Source organism: Anomaloglossus baeobatrachus, chromosome 2 (assembly GCF_048569485.1).
Source record: "Anomaloglossus baeobatrachus isolate aAnoBae1 chromosome 2, aAnoBae1.hap1, whole genome shotgun sequence".
In the NCBI taxonomy this organism is placed as follows: domain Eukaryota; kingdom Metazoa; phylum Chordata; class Amphibia; order Anura; family Aromobatidae; genus Anomaloglossus; species Anomaloglossus baeobatrachus.
In genome coordinates, this window is record NC_134354.1 from 662,622,921 (window position 1) to 662,639,604 (window position 16,684).

Consider the following 16,684-nt stretch of genomic DNA (forward strand, 5'->3'; position numbering starts at 1 on the left):
TGTCTCTTGGTTACAAGGTGGAGGAACTGCATTGGGGGAGGTTGTACTGCACGGAGATATGTAGAGCAGTTTAGTTTTAAAAAAAAAAAAATCCCTATGTATCTTCAGCTGCATTGCTGGGATACTCTATAGCTTTTAGTGTATGATACATGGGGCGCACTTTGCTACGTAGAGGCAAGAGGTTCTGCATCAGCGCATGTAATGCAGGGATCAAATAATCAAAATCCCCATGCATGTTGGTGCTGGGATAATTTGTAGCATATAGTGCGTGTACAGTATCAGGCACACTCTGCTACATCAGTACTCTATTTCCAAACATATGTAATTCTAGCAGTAGTTCATGATTAGCTGCTACTACTAAGATATTGGGAGGGTGTTGATGTTTTATGAATATATCAGTAGAATTTAAAAATATATGTACATTGAATAAAAGGGGTTTCATAGATGGGCTAGAGTGCAATAATAATACCACAACTTTTAGTTTAAAGAAAACCTATCACCAGTTTTTCAGCCTATAAGCAGTGACCACCACCAGTGAGTTCTTATATACAGCATATTAGAATGCTGTATATAAAGAGCCCACTGTTGGTAGCCGCTGCTTATAGGCTGAAAAACTGGTGACAGGTTCCCTTTAAGCCCTACTTTTGACAAAAAAAAAAAAAAAAAAAAAAAAAAAAAAAAAACAACACACACACAAGCCATAAATAGTGTGCAAGCATAAACCTGGCAGGTTGTAGTTTTTATTATAAAGTGCACTTCTCAGTATCATTATAAGGTGTGGGACTTTAACAGGAAATACATGAATATTTCAGTTAACACGACACTTAAATCTCACCTATATATTAACCATAGTAAAAAGGAAACACCATTAGGAAGAGGGGCGGAGAAAAAAAAAAAAAATAATTTACACACACTATTTTTCAGAACTGGAACTACAATACGCTGCACGGAGGAGATATCAGTCACTGCCCCGGATGCTGTGCCAGAGCAGGAATAGGCCAGGGGGAAATGCTATTGGGGTATGTGAAGCTGTGCTTTATAGAAATGTACAGGTCTCCAAACCTTTGCAAGAATCATGTGCATGAAGTAACCTTTGTTCTACATATTGTCAATGACTGGCAGCAAGTTGGAAAAAATGAATCCCCCCCAAAATATAATCGCCCCCTTATGAATGTAGTGCTAAGTATACAGGTTCCAGTTCAGTTTTATGTACAGTATACTGATGTAATAGCAGGAATGTTGGATGCTCATAGCTCCATACTGTGCAGTATTCCAGGATTATCGTTTAGACAACATATCTGGAATGAGGCATCAGATGGGCATGTGGCTATTAGTGATGTTTATGTTACCATGTCAGGTTGGTGCATGAGGCCTTATGTACAAATACCATGAATTTAATATAATTACAATATATACAGTTATGACAAATCTGTCCTTAATGACCTAACTGATATTTTTCTATACAGTTCATCAGACCGCATATATCACTTTTTAAGATTAACCATTCTTTCGATGAGGGACTTCCTGGTCCTCTCTACTTCCAATGTAAGCCGCTCAATCTCTCCCTTCAGACGCTCGTTCTCAGACACTAAGTGAGACACTTTCTTTTCATTCTCTTGTTCTTTTTCCTTCACTCGGACCTTTCCTCCTCTGGGTTGACTTGTCCTCTTCCTCTTGGTTCCACATTGGCTGCCGCTAGAGTCTTCATCCTCTGTGTGGGTTTGGGATGGAGAACTACTGCAGCCAGAGTCCACCTCCGCAGCCCCATCCTGTTGGTTATGTAGAGACTCTGAAGAAGTAGATGGATCATCAAAGTCATTATGGGATCCTTGAACAAGAAACCCCAGAACCTCAGAGGGCAATTGATCAACCACAGTTTCTAAAGCCACCACTTCTTCATCAGTAAAGTTCACTGGTAAAGTTGAATCTATTGACTCTAGTGACCATAAGTATGGAGAGTTATCCAGAGTTTCCACCTCTGCCACCTACAATGTCAAAAACAGAAAATAATGGGATGAGAGATGGAAAAAAAAAAAAAAAGATTTAAAAAGGGGAGTACCGGCAAGATACCCTTTGTGGTACAATTCTGCTTTACTTTTAGTTAATTTACAGACCAGAAGTGTCTCGCTGCTTGGAACCCAATCTAGCAACAAGCAGTTCTGGTAATCCATGTGTTACACAAACATGCACCTGACCTGGCACCAATGCAACATTTACACTGCAGTAGGCACAGTCGGATTTTGCTTTTATAAGAAGGCCAGGTGTTTTTATTTTTTATAAAAGCCATTTCCAGAGAGAAGTGGGCATGGATTGCCCATTATAATGAACAGAGCTGCAAAATGCATGATGAGAATTCACACTGCTCCATGTAAAGCTGAATGGTCTGCTTGTGATAGCCATGTGTAGACCGATCTCCAGTAGACCCACAAAAATGTATGGAGCAGGGTTCTCCAGATCAGTAGGGTGCAGTGATTGGCACATTTGCATCTATACATATGGTCCGAAAAATACGGTATTCTAAGACGTACTTTTTTTCCCTCCAAATTTGGGATGAAAGTGTGGGGTGCATCTTATGGTCTGAATGTCAAAGTGGGGTACCTGTGGGTTAGGGAGCTGTGGGGAGGAAGCGGCTGTGGAGTGGGATCACAGGAGGGTCGCTGCTGCAGGAAGCCAGCGGCTGGAGAAACCACGTGTACCCGCTGTTTAAAGTAAGCAAATATTCATTAGCTGCTCCCCACCCACCTCTCTTCAGTCAGTGCCTAAAAGCGGGTGTGAGGAGCAGCAAATCAATACTTGTTTAATGTAAACAGCAGTCACATGTGGGAGCACCAGCCGCCAGCTTCCTGCAGCGGCTGGGGAGACGGTCAGCTGTTTAGGAGGCAGGAGCAGGGGGCTGCTGCAGTCATGTCTGGCCCGGAGGAAGTGCAGATCACTGCAGTGTCCAGGCCAGAGCATGGTATACCATCACAGCACAGCCGCAGTCTCTGTGCTGAGGGCTCACATTGCTTTCAGTTGCTCCTGCCTCTGCACTAGAAACAAAGTCTCCCGTAGCTGACAAGGACCTGCAGTGATGTAATGGAGAGGGGTGGACCAGAGCAGCACAGTGCCCCGCATCTTCATTACATCACTGCAGGTCCTCTTCAGATATGGGAGAGTTTGGTCCTTCCTCTGCACTAGAAGCAAACAAAGTTAGGTGAGCATCACATCTGTAAAAGTAAGGCAATAAGTAAATGTAGTATATAAAGGAATTACTATACACCTGGATGGGGACACACACACACACACACACACACACACAATTTGAGCATATTATTACCTCCATAACAGCGTCAGAAGCAGACCCACCCCCCACAAAAATGTCATGACCTTTTTTTTACTTTAATTTTTCTATTTTTTCCTCCTCTTAAAAAAAAAAGGTGTCTTATAGTCCAAAAAAAAACAAAATACGGTAAGTAGTTTTGTACATATTAACTCAATTAATATTTAAATTATGCTAATTCATTAAGGGTGGCATTGCACACACCCATATTAAGGACTCTCCAGAGTAGGACATGCTGATTTCACTTCGAGGTGCACATCACTAGATGAATCTGACATCCTCTCAGTGGTGTGCACTGCGTCAGAAATTATACACCAGTCAGATCAGGAAAACCCTTCCAGTATGAAACGCCAGCACATAAGTGGAAATTGATGGGTGGTTATGGCTACTTTGTCAAACTGGTGTGAACAGTTATTTTTCCACAACTTTGCATAAGCATTTTGCAACTTTTTAGAGTTTTTTTACAGCAGTTTTCTGGTGCAGACACTTTAGTGTATTTCTTCCTTTTTTCTATGAGTTAGTAGCTTGTGAGTAGCAGTCCAGAAGAGTTATTTCAGCACCTACCTGCTCAGACACCAGCTGGAGAGCTGCAGGGTTTTTTGTCTCAGAGGACAATATGTCTTGTAGGTCCTCATACCAGGCCTCCAGATCCAACCCAGACAAGGGGCCGGCAGAGCAGAACGGTAAGGATTCTGCCATCATTTTCAGCAGTGTTGCTGCACAATCCCACCACACTAAAACAAAAAGAAAAAAAAAAAAAATTGTTGCAAGAATTACCGATTTATAGGATACTGGGTGTGTTGAGATATCTATATCTACATATAGATATAGATATATATTAGTGTTGGACCACCAGCACCCGAAGTATGGCAGCAATAACTTCAGTAATCACAATGGTAGGCCTTAATGCTTATAAAGGGGCTGTCCTACTCAGACAACCCTTTTCAATCCCAGTGTGTGGCCACCCCATTAACAAACACTTATGGTATGTTATTTTGTTTTGTTGTTTTTTTTACTCTGTGCATTTTCACTGCATACAAAACACTGTTGGAGGCTCTGTGTACCCACTATAGTTTCTTCCCCTTCAGAAAAAAAAACACCCTCTGGCAGAAAAAAAAAAAAAAAAAAAAAAAAAGAATGCGCTTTTGCGGTGTTTCTTCACTATACTCAATGAAAAATGCAGGGAACAAAAACTGCAGGGAAAAAAAAAAAAAACGCAACATGTACACAGAGTTTCTGAATTCTTAGACTTTGCTGGGGAAGGAAATGCATGCAGCGTAGGGACACCAGCTGCACCCAAATACTAGTGTGCACACAGGGTCTTAGGCTATGTGCGCACGTTGCGTAGTATCCATACTGGAAAATCTGCAGTGATTTGGCAGAGCATGTGCGCTTCAAATCGCTGCAGAAACACTGCGTGATGGATGCAGTGTCTTCAGAATAGATGCTGATTTCATGTGCTCGGGATGCTGCCTCTCCCATAGACAGAGCGGGAGCTGCATCCAAAGCGCACCAAATAAGTGACATGTTGCTTTTTTTGAGCGCAGCGATTTGGTTCAAAATTTCAGCATGCAAATCGCTGCGCTCTCAAACACAGTGTGCAGATTGATTATGCACAATCTTCATAGGATTGTGCTGGGGACGCAGGCATTCATGTTGCAGTGCAATACGCAGCGTAAACGCATAAAGTTATGCAACGTGCGCACATAGCCTTGCAGTTCAAGCAAAGTCAATGTGATTAATAGAAATCTCATGCCCACTGCTTTTTTATGTTGCATAAACTCCCTTGCAGAGCATTTTTTCCCCCAAGCCGCATCATGTCAATTTCTTTTGTGGGAATGCTCAGGTTTTCTGCACGGATTTTCCCCATTGTATTAGATGCAGAAAATCCTCATCCAATACCAATTAGATGGGTCATTCACGCTGCACAACATAAGACACGACGACTGTGAGGAGTGGCAAGGTTAATGATGACACCGCTCTTCAGAGGCAGCGGGTCTCACAGCACACCATGACCCAACCTGTTAGCAAAGTCTATATAGAGTGTCAAAACGAAATATTATTAAATTATTAATACATTTAGTAATGGGGGTAGGGTCTGATCAACACCTCTCCATTATCAACACCAGGGCTTGATGCCAGCTGATAACCCCATAAATCCATTTGCCAGTGCACCATGGCAATCGGGAAGAGCCAAGGCAAAGTGCCAGAATTGGAACATCTAATGTGAAGTGCCACCTCTGGGGAAGCTGCAGGCTGGTATTTTTAGGCTGAGAGGGGCCCACTAACCGTGGACTTTCCTTGTAATATCAGCCCACAGCTGTCTACCTTTGCTGGTTATCAAAAAATACGGAAGGGTTACACCACGTGGTTTTGGGTTTTTTTTTACTTTAATTATTTGGCTAATAGCTACTAAAAATTGGACATGTCTCAGTCTGCGTCACATGGTTTGTATAAAAATACGGAGGTGTGAAGGTCCCCATACATTTTCATTAGCGCATGGATGTGTGAAAGGGATCTAAGATAATGTCCAAATAGTAGACAACCCCTTTAAGAGTAGTGGCACTCTTCCAAATGAAGACCTGGGTGTAAGTAACAGTTTGGGTTTTTTAATGGACACTGTAGAAAGGTGAAAGTAAGTTGTATTACCTCAGGTGTGATTGTGAATAAAAGTCGCCTTTCTCTTCCAGCACTGAAACAAAGAATAGAAATACATCAGTTGACGCCATAGACAATTTTAAATCAAGAAAAGGAAAGGCAGCAAATTACAGAAAAAAAATAAATAAATAAATAAATAAATACAAAAAAAAATATATGAGCATTTCATCCTTGGCATTGCACCTAACAGCCCGTCCCTTTCTGGCGAAAATAGAGACAGCAAATCTGTTCACCTTTGGTTTGACGTATTGCACGGTGCACAGTTACACCCTCCAATTGCATAATAAGGCTATGTGCCCACGTTGCATATTTGCATGCAGTTACGCTGCGTATTGCACTGCAGCGTAACTGAATGTGCATAATCCATGTGCACGTGGCGTTTTAGAATACATAGATTTGCACGCTGCCAAATCGCTGTGTTCCACAAAGCAACATGTCACTTATTCCGTGCGGTTTGGATGCAGCCCCCGCTCTGTCTATGGTGGGGGCTGCATCCAGAGCGCATGAAATCGGCTTTTTCACTGCATTCATTACGCATTGTTTCTGCAGCGATTTGACGCACACATGTACTGTCAAATCGCTGCAGAAATTTCTGCAGGGACACTACGCAACGTGGGCACATAGCCCAACACCGGTATCTTATAGTGATTGACATAAGACATACCTCTGAAACAGAGCAAAGAGGAAGAATTCTTCTGATTCACTGTGTCACTTACCTCATGTTCAGGGCATTACCGGACCTTACGTATCCATGGTTATGACTACAAGCAACTATGTGCATGTTCGTAACCATGGATACCCAAGTTGCATATCACATATACATATATTAAAAAAAAAAGTTAAATATTCTATAAGAAGCTTTCATGTTACACTATATATGCCTAGTCTGATTTCTCTTATAGGGGATAGACCCTTTAACCCTTTTAGTTTGACTTTTCTTCGGGGGGGGGTTGACTCCCCTTAACCCCTTCAGCCCCCAGGCACTTTCCGTTTTTGTTTTTTGCTCCCCTTCTTCCGAGAGCCGTAACTTTTTTATTTTTCCATCAATCTTGCCATATAAGGGCTTGTTTTTTGCGGGAAGAGTTGTACTTTTAAATGAAACCATAAGTTTTACCATATATTGTACTGGAAAACGGCAAAAAAAATTCCAAGTGCGGAAAAATTGCAAAAAAAGTGTGATCGTACAATAGTTTTTGGGATATTTTATTCACTGTGTTCACTATATGGTAAAACTGATGTATCTATGTGATGCCTCAGGTCAGTGCGAGTTTGTAGACACTAAACATGAATAGGTTTACTTGTGTCTAAGGGGTTAAAAAAAAAATTCACAAGCTTGTCCAAAAAAAGTGGCGCACGTTTTGCACCATTTTCCAAAACCCATAGCGGTCTCATTTTTCGGGATCTGAGGCTCAGTGACGGCTTATTTTTTGTGTCTCGACCTGACGTTTTTAACAGTACCATTTTTGCGCAGATGCTACGTTTTGATTGCCTTTTATTGCATTTTGCGCAAAATTTGCGGCGACCAAAAAACGTAATTTTGGCGTTTGGAATTTATTTGCCTCTACGCCATGTACTGATCAGATTAATTGATTTTATATTTTGATAGATCGGGCATTTTTGAATGCGGCGATACCAAATGTGTATATTTTTTTAACCCTTTAATTTTCAATGGGGGGGGGGGGAAGTGGGGTGATTTGAACTTAAGTTTTTTTAATTTTTTAAAACTTTTTTTTATTTTACTAGTCCCTCTAGGGGGCTATAGCGATCAGCAATCCGATCGCTCTGCACTATCTGCAGATCTCAGCTACACAGCTGAGAACTGCAGATTTGGTGCTTTACTTTCAATGCCGGCTGTATTCCGGCATTGAGAGGAAGTGAGTCATGTTAGCTACAGGCATCATCACATGACCCTGTGCTACCATGGCAACCACCGAAAGTCACGTGATCATGTCACGTGTCTTCTGGGTGGGGGCGGGGTAAGTGACTCATGGCGGCGCGCATATACATATCGCTGCCAGATTTTGGCAGCGATACGTAAGGGGGTTAATGGTCGCGGGTGGAAGAGATTTCACCCGCGGCTAGCAGGCACACATGTCAGCTGTTGAAAACAGCTGATATGTGCGCGGATTGCCGCCGCCTGCCCGCGGTCAGGGGGCGGGGCTTAACGGCACACGATCCATGACGTCCCCAGTACGTCATGGGTCATTAAGGGGTTAAAGCCCCTTTCACATCAGTTTTTTGCCATCGGTCACAATCCGTTGGCTCGACGGATCCATCGCAGATTGTGGAAAAACTGATGCGATGGATTCGTAAAGAACACACATCTGTCGCATCAGTTTTTTTACACCCCATCTGAGCATGCCAAGTCTTTAAAAAAACAACAAAAAACACCACACACACAACAAAACACCGGGATCAGTCACCGGATTTCATTATTTGACGGCTTACGTTGGACGTAGACAAAAAAAAAAAAAAAAAAAAAAAAAAAGTTACTGTCCCGGTTTCCCCTCCCCATCCACATGGCTAGGGGGCAGACAGCCTTCTCCCGGGCCTCAATTCCGGAGTTGGGATGCTTTAAATACGGTCATCTCCTGTGAACCAGCACCAGCTATAAGCTTAGCGCTGCTTTGCCTGTGAGTGCTGGTCCCTGTAAGGCTATGTGCGCACGTTGCGTAAAAACATGCAGTTACGCTGCGCTTTGTAGCGCAGCGTAACTGCATGCGTCCAGCGTCCCCTGCACAGTCTATGGAGATTGTGCAGGGGCCGTGCGCACGTGGCGTCTAAGAGCGCAGCGCTTCGGCTACTGCCGAAGCGCTGCGCAAAAAGAAGTGACATGTCACTTCTTTCCTGCGCTTTGCCGGCAGCTCATGCTCTGTCTATGGCAGGAGCTGCAGGCAGAGCGCATGGAATCGGCGCTCACTACGGACATTTCTGCAGCGATCTAAAGCGCACATGTGCTCTTCAGATCGCTGCAGAAATTTCTGCAGGGCTTGTACGCAACGTGCGCACATAGCCTAAGTGTGATCCTGATCCGTTCCCTCTCTGTGCCTTAAGTCTCTGTTTGTGTTCTGTCTCCTAGTTCTGCAATTCCTCTGTCCCACGTCCCTCCTTCCCACAATAGCCCCGGTTGCCCCCCCCCCCCCCCTACCTCCCCACTCTGTTTCCTCTGGTACTGACCTCAGCCTGATCTCGACTCCTCCTCTGCTAGTTCCTCCGGTCTTCCTGCTGCCCGTACTGTGTTTGACCCTGACCCGTCTGACCATCCCCCGCATGCCCCACAGCTTCAGCTGTCCGGCTGATGCTGGCAGGCACTACATCAGCACACACTGGGAGTCCCCTCCTTGCCCATTCAGCTCCGTGTAGTGTCTTTCCCTGCAGGACTCCAGCTCCCCCTGCTGGCAGCCTGACAGTTACTTTGTCCATTGTCTCCATCTAATGAGCAAACAATTTGACGGATCCGTTGAACGACGCATGAAACGTGAGGCCATCCGTTGCTAATTTAGTCTATAAGAAAAAAAAAAAAAAATAATGAATCCAGAGGCATTAGTCGCCGGATCCGTTTTTCTTCAAAATTCGATTGGCTAGTGACTGATGGCAAAAAACTGATGTGTGAAATGGGCCCAAGTTAGGCTACAGTCACACTTCTGTCTTTTTGCATCAGTCAATCAGTTGTGTGACTGATGTAACTCATACGTTGCAGATAGTGGTACAACTGATGATGCTGCAAAAAAAAACAAACGGAAAAAAAAAAAAAAAAAAAAAAACACAACCACGATCCATTACACACAAAAACAATGCATTGTGCATTGCTCCCGCCTGACAGTCAGTTAGTAAACGACTGATCTGTCACAGTCACGCAGCGGATACAACGCAATGCCATCAGTTGCAATCCCTCGGTAATAAAAAAAAAAAAAAAAAATCTATGGGGAAAAAAAGGATTCCTGCAAAATATATTGCAGGATACCGCATTTCCTCAAGGCGACGGATTGCAACTGATGCAAAAAGACGGAAGTGTGAATGTAGCCTTAACCAAAACTTTGGGTTACTACCACTTTAGAAATGCCCAGACATGATTACAGGGAGCTACAGCCACATGTAGTTTTCTGCATATATTATAAGTGACAGAGTATTCTATTAGTAAATTTCTTGGCATACAACATACCCTGCAGCACCGGATGTCTCCCTCACAATAGCAACAGGAACAGACCTTCAGCAGGAAAGGTCTCTAAGAAAGACCTATTCCCCTTGTTAGGCGTTGGTTCCACTTGTGTTTTACACAGAAGAGTGCAACCCGGTAAGACATTTGACTGCACTAGCACTAGTGTAAAACAATGGGGCAGTGTCCACTGAGATTCTTTTCTCATGCCATATCAGCCTGAGAAATGAATCGCAGCAGGCTGCGTTTAGCAGCAAGTGTCAGCTCACATAAGCCCATACAAGACTATGGGTGCATGTGAAACATCTCATCTGAGTGCAGTGCGATATACACACAGGCAGTGGAGAAGATTGAGAAATGACCTCTCCCTCTTCTCCATACCTGTGATCTGATCACAAGATCGGATCAAACACATGACAGTGCTCATGTTCACAGCAGGGCCTGAGCCGAGGATCATTATATCGCTTCCGATGCTCTCACATTACATCTGGCTCAGAAGCAGGGTGGATGCTTCCCGGCTTCATCAGGCGCACTGCACATGACCGAAAGTTCAGAAGACATGTACATGAGCCTTGTTCAGAACTTCCAGTCATACACAGTGCGCCTGATTAAGCCAGGAAGTGTCCACACAGAGCACACCAACGCGACTGAAATGATCCACGTGCATGCGTCAGATTTCCATTAACTGCGGTGACACCAGCTTGTGGAAATCATGTTATCACATTCACAGGGGCATGATGGAAAGAGGGCAGAAAAGTCTGGGAAAACAACACCCCCATCGACTAGTCAAAGCCATAACTTGCATGGGAACAGCAAGGTAGATAAGCAATTTGTTGTTTTTATTGAAGAAAAAAAAAATCATAGCGTTATACAGGGCTGGTTAGAGAGGGAATTTGTCTATACAGGTATCAATTGGGTTCGGTTGGCGGGTATGGGAGACCTGACAGGTACCCTTTGAGTAATTTGCTCCTTTTTTTTTTTTAGCTACTTTAGTAGATCTTTATCTTTTTCTCCCTCATCAAACCCCCCCCCCCCCCCCCTCTATACCTTTGGTTACCCAGATGTTTAAGACAGATTCATGATCCGCAACCTATAGAACGTCACTTTGTTGAATCTCACTCCAGTCACTGCCTGGAATGGTTTGTGGAGGGGTTTAGTTTGCACGGTTGTGACACACCTAGTTCAAGGTGATAACTTATTTTGCACAAAATTCACACATTGAGGAATTTTTAATGAATTGGTCCTCAAGCTCAATACACAGTCAAAGTTTGGATGGGGGGGGGGGGCGCATGGGTGGAAAACGAAAGTGACTCAAAACGCAGTGTGAGCAGATACAATGAAAACAACAAAAAAGTAAAACTTAAAGGCCTAAAACACTTCCGCAAAAAAAAAAAAAAACGTATGTGTCTCACGGTCCGTTTTTCGGGTCAGTGTTCTGTTTTTTAGGGGCGTTTCTCCGGTACGTATGGCATCCGTGTGATGGCGTATGCGAGCCGTGTGTACGTGTGGAATGTCCGTATTGGCATAAAATACGTATGTGTGCTGTCCGTTTGTTAAGATCCGTATTCTTACCAAATTAACGATTTTAATCATTCATCATGAGATCCTGGTGTTGTTTGCTTTCAATTGACCTGATAGATTGGAAACAAGTGTTTCTAATTTTTTGATGAAAAACGGACACGGACGATACGTGCTGAACACGGACATACTCCGTGTGCGGTACGTGCAGGCACGGACGCATAGACTAAAGCGGGTCCGTGCCTGCGTGCTGCCGGCAAAAAACGGACATGTCGTCCGTGTAGAAAAGCAAGTCCTTTTACCTGGGGAAATAAGTAGCTAGTAATCACAACAGTCTGTGTGAGGAGTAGGAGCCATCAGATTACCCAGTGTAAAAGCCCCTGCAAGTTCCATCCATCAAGGTCACTCACCCCAGAGCCAAGGTCATTCTCCAACACCGATTTCCAGACAAAAGGGACCAATTACACACAGAATTTGTGACAGACTAACAACAATGACAACCAGGAGACTTAGGCTATGTGCGCACGTGTGCGCTCTGCACCGCACCTAAAAAGGTGCGCTTCAGAGCGCAGCTGAAAAGCTCCGTTCTGAAGTGCATAGTGCCGGCAGAGAACGTGCGCTCTGCATGCATCTCCTGCCATAGACAGAGCAGGGGCTGCCGGCAAAGCGCACGGAAGAAGTGACATGTCACTTCTTAGAACGCGCACTTCGGGCACCAGCCGAAGCGCTGCGCTCTAAGACGCCACGTGCGCACGGCCCCTGCACAATCGCCATAGATTATGCAGGGGACGCAGGACGCATGCAGTTACGCTGTGCTACAAAGCGCAGCGTAACTGCATGTAATTACGCAACGTGTGCACATAGCCTAAAGGCCACTTTACACACAGAGATAAATCTTTGGCAGATCAGTGGTTGCAGTGAAATTGTGGACAATCAGTGCCAGGTTTGTGGCTGTGTACAAATGGAACAATATGTCCATGATTTCACTGCAACCACAGATCTGCCAAAGATTTATCTCTGTGTGTAAAGTGGCCTTTAATCACTACACTCGGGGGAAAGACTGAAGAGGGCCCTTGAGCAAGGAGTGTGTCTTGGGTGAAGAGTTAGTTCCCATTCTCTTTCTAGCCACTTAGGCTGCTTTCACACTACGTTTTTTTAACGCAGAAACGGATCCAGTGCAAATGTGTTTTCATTTCAATGCATTTGCAATGGACTCGCGTTAACATGCGTTCACCTGCGTTTGCGTGCGTTATAGTGAGGATCCAGCGACTTGCAGTTTTTTAACGTCTTTCAAAAACGCTACTTGTAGCGTTTTTGAGCTGCGTCCAACTTCTGCAAACTGCTGGATCCTGACTAAACAGCACACAAACGCATGTGAACGCTGGCGTGCTGATAGGCAGGATCCTGCTTGCTCTACTGAGCATGCCCAGAACCAGCCTCCGTGATCAGTCTCTCTCTCTCTCCTACCTCTCCTCCACCTGAGAGCTGCGGACACTCGTAACCAAGGTAAATATCGGGTAACCACTTATCTTAGTTACCCGATGTTTACGTTGGTAACGTGTGCAGGGAGCCCGGCTCCTAGCAGCTGCAGACGCTTGTAACCAAAGTAAATATCGGGTATCCAAGCAAATATACCCGATGTTTACCTTGGTTTACAGGATCCTGCAAAGTAACACATGCGTTTGCATGCGTTTTTTGCTGTAAAAGCAGGATCCGCTTTTGCAGCAAAAAAACGTTCAGGCCGCATGTTAAAAAGACGTAGTGTGAAAGCAGCCTTAGCTGCTGTAACTGTCACTCTTACTCAAGTGGTTAAAGGGAAACTCACCAGATTTCCCCATATAAACTATGTAAGCGCTCTGTTGCAGCATTCTAGAATGCTTTACATATGTCCCCAAGCCACTCTGCATAACACAAAAAGAGCGGTATCCTCACCTACGGGCTGGTCAGGCCCAATGGGCATCTCCTCTTCTATGGAGACTGGCTTCCACCTTCCTTGCGGATAACACGCCCTACTTCATCTACAGTGTCCTCCATCAGGCTCTTGCACAGCCTCACTTTGTCCTGCTGAGGACAGAGCCAAACAGTGTAGTGTGCATGCACTGGCAAGCTTTATCCTTTACCCGCATGCACACTAAAGGACTTTGCCCTGTCTTTGGCAGTTTGAGAGAGAAATGCGCCTGTGCAAGAGCACGATAGACGACACCGGATCACATAGGACATATCCACACAAAGCAGGGAAAGAGGACGGCAAGCTCCATAAGAGATGTAGAGACCGGAGTCGCCCATCAGACTGGATCGAGCCACAGATGAGTAATAAAAGCTTTGTTTGCGTTATACAGAGCCCCTTGGGATATATATAGGTTTCTACAGAGGTGGCCCTACTTTATATGGGGAAAACCTAGTTACAGGTTTCCTCTAAAAAAGGCTGATTCAGTATGTTACAGGAACTCCCACTGCTGGTGGCACAGGCTCAGCTCCTCATTCTGCCCCATCATTATACCAAGCATGTCCAGCATTCATGTAGATGAAATCCCAACTGTCACATTAGGCTGGGCCTACACGATGACTTTGGCTGTGACACAAATCCACTGATCGGTCTATGATGCTGCTACATTGCAGCATCGTGCAAGTGAACTAGATTCCATTGCAACCCACAAGGTGCCATGACTATAGCAAGACACAGAGAATCTTTTGGTTTTTATGCATTGTTCTTGTGGCGCTATCTTGCTTCTGTGACCTCATTAATTTGCACTGTGCTGCAATGTAATAGAGGTATACAGTGACTTGGTATAGCATTCACTGTGATGGCACATGTGCACACTGTCTTTCTCAGGCTGGTACGCACCATAATCTGCCTAAGAAAAAGAGGTGCTCTGTCGCACACCATTTTCAGGGGTATAAACTTACTGGAGGCGGACACCCAGACAGTCTACTACATCTGAGTGTTCGCCTCCAATAGGCATATACTCCAAACATGGTGCACAACAGAGCACACCGACTGTCTGCAACATTAGTCAGTGGCCCCGTCGACTCACATCCTGGGGGGGTTGGGGTTTGGACGCAAGACCCGATGTGGCCACTGAACGGTGAGAGGACTGCCGTGTGAAAGCATCATAAAAAAAGACGTATACCATAGCCTGGGACATGGCTGCATGTTATCTGTGGCTCACTCACCTATTGATACAAAAATAAAATTTAAAAAAAAAAAAAAAAAAAAAAAAAGTATATACACCGTATATTTTACATATTACATACGTCATTGTGGATTGTCTATGTTAAAGGGATCATCTTAGAACTTGTTTTCCCCCTAGTGCTGATAACTTGCAGGTAGTTGCTTTCCTGCCTGTGTGACCCAGATCGCTGCTGGCTCAGATTGGCCACGGTCCACTCCTGCATCTTCCAGCAAGATCACGGATGCAGAGCAGCTTCTTCTCTTCTGTCGAAGGGTTGTCACTGCCAACTTCATCCTGGCAACTGGCTTCCTGTTGCCGAACTGCAGGGAGCCAGTTGTCAATCAGGATGTTGTCAGCAGTGACATCCCATTGACAGAACAGAAGAGATGAAGCTGCTGTGTGGCTGAGATATCACTGGAAGCCACAGAATCACCAGCAGGAGCGGTCCGTGGCAGGGTGGCCTGACTCAATACAGGAGTGGCGCACCGGAAATCGGCCAGGTAGGGCACAGTGCAGCCTCGTATATATTGTATACATAGAAAAGACTATGTGCCTCCAGAAACACTACTGTACATGCATAGTACACTGCACAATGTCACGTTACTGTATGCTATATACACACTATTATAGCCACTTCTACACACTATTCTGCATACACACTATTAGATGTACTTAGCTAGCTATGCTGACGTTAGTCTGCGGAGCCCCCCCACCCCCCAATCCCAGGACAGCAGCCATGGCCAGAAGTCACTGGTCAGCAGGAAAGAGGACACAGCCCAGAGCAGGAGCGGAGCCTCCCGTCACAAGCTCTGCCACCACAGCGGCCATGTCCTCCCTGTGCTCCCGGTACCCACTGCCTCTATAGGGGCCATCACAGAGCCATCTGCAGAGCGCAGCCGGGCGGTCCCTGCGGACCCTGAATTCTCCACAGTTTGCCCCCCCCCCTTCGCACCCCGCTGCCCCCTGACCGGAGGTATGTCCGCCCCCTTATGTACCCGGCCCCGGAGGACAGTGTACAGAGCAGCACAGGATGGCGCCTCATAAAGGGCTGACAAGCGTCACTCTATTCACCTTTCTCCACGTAGGGTCTGTTCTCTGGTGATAGGGACAGTGACCGCGGCGGCGCAGGGTGCTGGTGAGTGGGTTCTCGTTTGGCGACCAGGAGCTCATGATAACCATCGTCTGCGTCTTCAGCAAAACGACTGAAGGACGAAATCCCGAAATCTAGTATATATACAAAGGCTGCAGCCAATCGTAATGCCGAAATCATAACATGTGACCGCATAACTCGCCGACCAATCACGCGGCCGAGTCTCTTCTGCGTTTCTCAATGAGGTATATCAGTAATGAGTATAAGCCAAGACAGAGCCAATGAGAAGCCGGGCGCGAGGGACCAGGTCGAGGCTTGAGACGCATAGAGAGGCGCGGCTGGGCGTGGGTGGCTGCTTACAGAAGAGGGCGAGGCGCGGAAGTGTCTTGCTGGAAGTCACGCGTTGGATGAGTCAGTCAGAGCGGATGATGCAAGAGCAGGCAAGCCGTGGCCAAGACGAAGCGCAGGATCCAGGGGGACTTTCCCAGACAGAACCTCTCTACGTACAAAGCCGCCATGTGTCTGCTGTGTGCTCCTTGTGAGGCTCCGTGTACAGAGCTGTGGGGCTGGAGTGTGTCTGTCCTCACAGGTATAAATCCTAATCACAGCAGCCTCTGCTTATTCTGTGAGACCCACCACTGGCCGGACTCCAGCGGACCTGATGGCACCAAGACGTTACCACACTGCCAACATGTCACTGGCCAATGGAATATTTAAAGGGATTGTCCAGTGAAGATCTGTTATACGTCCTAGGCCGGGTGACAACTTGT

General features: G+C 45.5%; 1 protein-coding gene across 1 annotated transcript; it reads right to left on the reverse strand.

Moving 5' to 3' along the window:
- Positions 1-705: 705 nt before the first annotated feature.
- On the reverse strand, positions 706-16,038 carry DDIT3 (DNA damage inducible transcript 3). The gene is made up of 4 exons (XM_075334469.1): positions 15,896-16,038; positions 5,969-6,011; positions 3,884-4,053; positions 706-1,985 (listed from the first exon to the last, which is right to left on the reverse strand). Exons 3-4 carry the CDS (start codon positions 4,019-4,021, stop codon positions 1,485-1,487), a joined length of 639 nt encoding a protein of 212 aa, XP_075190584.1. The 5' UTR covers positions 4,022-4,053; positions 5,969-6,011; positions 15,896-16,038; the 3' UTR covers positions 706-1,484.
- Between the last annotated feature and the right edge of the window lie 646 nt (positions 16,039-16,684).